This window comes from Brachyhypopomus gauderio, chromosome 7 (genome assembly GCF_052324685.1).
Source record: "Brachyhypopomus gauderio isolate BG-103 chromosome 7, BGAUD_0.2, whole genome shotgun sequence".
In the NCBI taxonomy this organism is placed as follows: Eukaryota; Metazoa; Chordata; class Actinopteri; order Gymnotiformes; family Hypopomidae; genus Brachyhypopomus; species Brachyhypopomus gauderio.
The window spans coordinates 23,240,568-23,243,067 of NC_135217.1; the positions used below are offsets into that span (position 1 = coordinate 23,240,568).

General features: G+C 39.9%; 1 protein-coding gene across 1 annotated transcript in view; it reads right to left on the bottom strand.

Annotated features, from left to right (window-relative positions):
* Nucleotides 1–2,500, bottom strand: part of cdh17 (cadherin 17, LI cadherin (liver-intestine)) — a 12,981-nt gene that overhangs the window by 8,882 nt on the left and 1,599 nt on the right. The window contains exons 2-4 of the mRNA XM_077012695.1: nucleotides 1,886–1,947; nucleotides 1,391–1,492; nucleotides 983–1,120 (exon numbers count right to left, since the gene is read on the bottom strand). Coding sequence (XP_076868810.1) covers nucleotides 983–1,120; nucleotides 1,391–1,492; nucleotides 1,886–1,933 — 288 coding nt within the window. The 5' untranslated portion in view covers nucleotides 1,934–1,947. The remainder of the gene's footprint in view (nucleotides 1–982; nucleotides 1,121–1,390; nucleotides 1,493–1,885; nucleotides 1,948–2,500) is intronic.

The following is a 2,500-nucleotide window of genomic DNA, read 5'->3' on the forward strand; positions in this document are numbered from 1 at the left end:
GTACATTCAGTTATCTCCAGTTATGAACATATTTATGATCATTTATTATTGTAAAATCAATACTAAATAGTTATACTTACAAAACCTTTGTTTATTTGATATCAAAAATGTATTTGTACAGTCATGAAAAGTGTGTTCATAACATTGTGGATAGTGTGTTCATAATGTGCATGTAACAGTGGTGAATAGTGTGTTCATAACATGTATGTAACAGTGGTGAATAGTGTGTTCATAACATGTATGTAACAGTGGTGAATAGTGTGTTCATGACATGTATGTAACAGTGGTGAAATGTGTGTTCATGACATGTATGTAACAGTGGTGAATAGTGTGTTCATGACATGTATGTAACAGTAGTGAATAGTGTGTTCATAACATGTATGTAACAGTGGTGAATAGTGTGTTCATGACATGTATGTAACAGTGGTGAATAGTGTGTTCATGACATGTATGTAACAGTGGTGAATAGTGTGTTCATAACATGTATGTAACAGTGGTGAAATGTGTGTTCATGACGTGTATGTAACAGTGGTGAATAGTGTGTTCATGACATGTATGTAACAGTGGTGAATAGTGTGTTCATGACATGTATGTAACAGTGGTGAATAGTGTGTTCATGACGTGTATGTAACAGTGGTAAATAGTGTGTTCATGACATGTATGTAACAGTGGTAAATAGTGTGTTCATGACATGTATGTAACAGTGGTGAAATGTGTGTTCATGACGTGTATGTAACAGTGGTGAATAGTGTGTTCATGACATGTATGTAACAGTGGTGAATAGTGTGTTCATAACATGTATGTAACAGTGGTGAATAGTGTGTTCATGACATGTATGTAACAGTGGTGAATAGTGTGTTCATGACATGTATGTAACAGTGGTGAATAGTGTGTTCATGACATGTATGTAACAGTGGTGAATAGTGTGTTCATAACATGTATGTAACAGTGGTGAATAGTGTGTCCATAATGTGTGTATTACAGATAGTTCATGTGTTTTGCCAGGGCTCCATTGCAGTGGTTCCTCCAGGTACAGCCAGCCATCAGTGGACATGCTGATCTTCCCTTCGGTCTGACCACTCACGCGATACGAGGAAACACCTTCTACCATGGATATAAACTAGACACGTACACACACACACACACACACACACACACACACACACACACACACACACACACACACACACAATATGTAAAATGGCTTACTGGCAAAAAGAAAACCAGAGTAATGGTCTTATTAGCTTTCAATCCTTACCACCTTGGCTTTGGTGCATGACTGAAATCACTTTAGCATACAACCATGTAACTCGTGCCTCTGCTGAGACCTTTTCCAGTTCACTGCTGGCTTAACCAGTCAGTTGCCGTGCACCACTGGGAGTGCTGCTACCTGATAGATGACGTAAGGCACAGGGGAGGCCTCGGGCACCAGCAGGACTCCAGGACTCTTTCCCAGAATTCCTTTCTTGTCTTCTAGACCTGCTCCATACACCTGTGAGAAAAGGACTGGTGAGAATGATGGTGCTGTCTGACACATCACCCCACACCTGTCATCGATGCTTTGCTTTAAAAATCCTTCAAGTTATATTATTGGTCATCTTCTGAATGATGGCAAGCAGAGGCTATTCTGATGCTTCACTGTGTGCTGCACTTGCTGTTTACAGGAACAGAAGAGACACTTGGACTTCAGTACAATTACTGATTTATAGACAACAAGACAACAGGACTGCAAGGTATTAAGTTGGGTCAGTAACTAGATCTGCTGAGAACAGCACATCCTACACACTCACTCACACACACACACACACACACACACACACACACACACGCACACACGCACACACGCACACACGCACACACACACACACACACACACAGTGCTTACACAGCTGATGAGAAGAGCTATCAGCAGGCGATGTGTGTTTGCCATCATAACAAATAACCGTCCTGATGGAAAAAGCAAGAAGTGAGAGTAAATTACAACTGAGACATTATAATTACATGATAAATAGAGATGATAAATACACATTGGTTTTATCAAGGCTTTACAGTAATACAGCACCACTCTGGTGTTCTGGGCTATAATTGCTCTGATGTTCTGGGCTGCAATCTCAGTGTAGCAAATATACAAACACACACAGACATGTAAGTGTAGCTCTGAGGGTTTATTAGGTCTCTGTCCTCCTTTATTCTCTCTGTACGTTACACTGCAGCGTCTGGTCTGACACATATTTAATGACACCCACATAACTCCTGTGTGTGAGGAGCATATCTGTGATTATGTGAGTGTGTATAAGTATGCGACCATTATGAGTCACTACAGCAAAAAAGGTCAAATGAAGGTCATTTGGACATTCTTAAGTGGATTCTGACGTCAGATAAAAAGTGTGTCAGAGTGACCTTAAGTAAGTGATTAACTTCAGTTCTAGACAAACCTGAAAAGATTAACAAAAAGATTACTGAAATTTTAGAAATGTCTTATTGTATCTGAACCGAATAG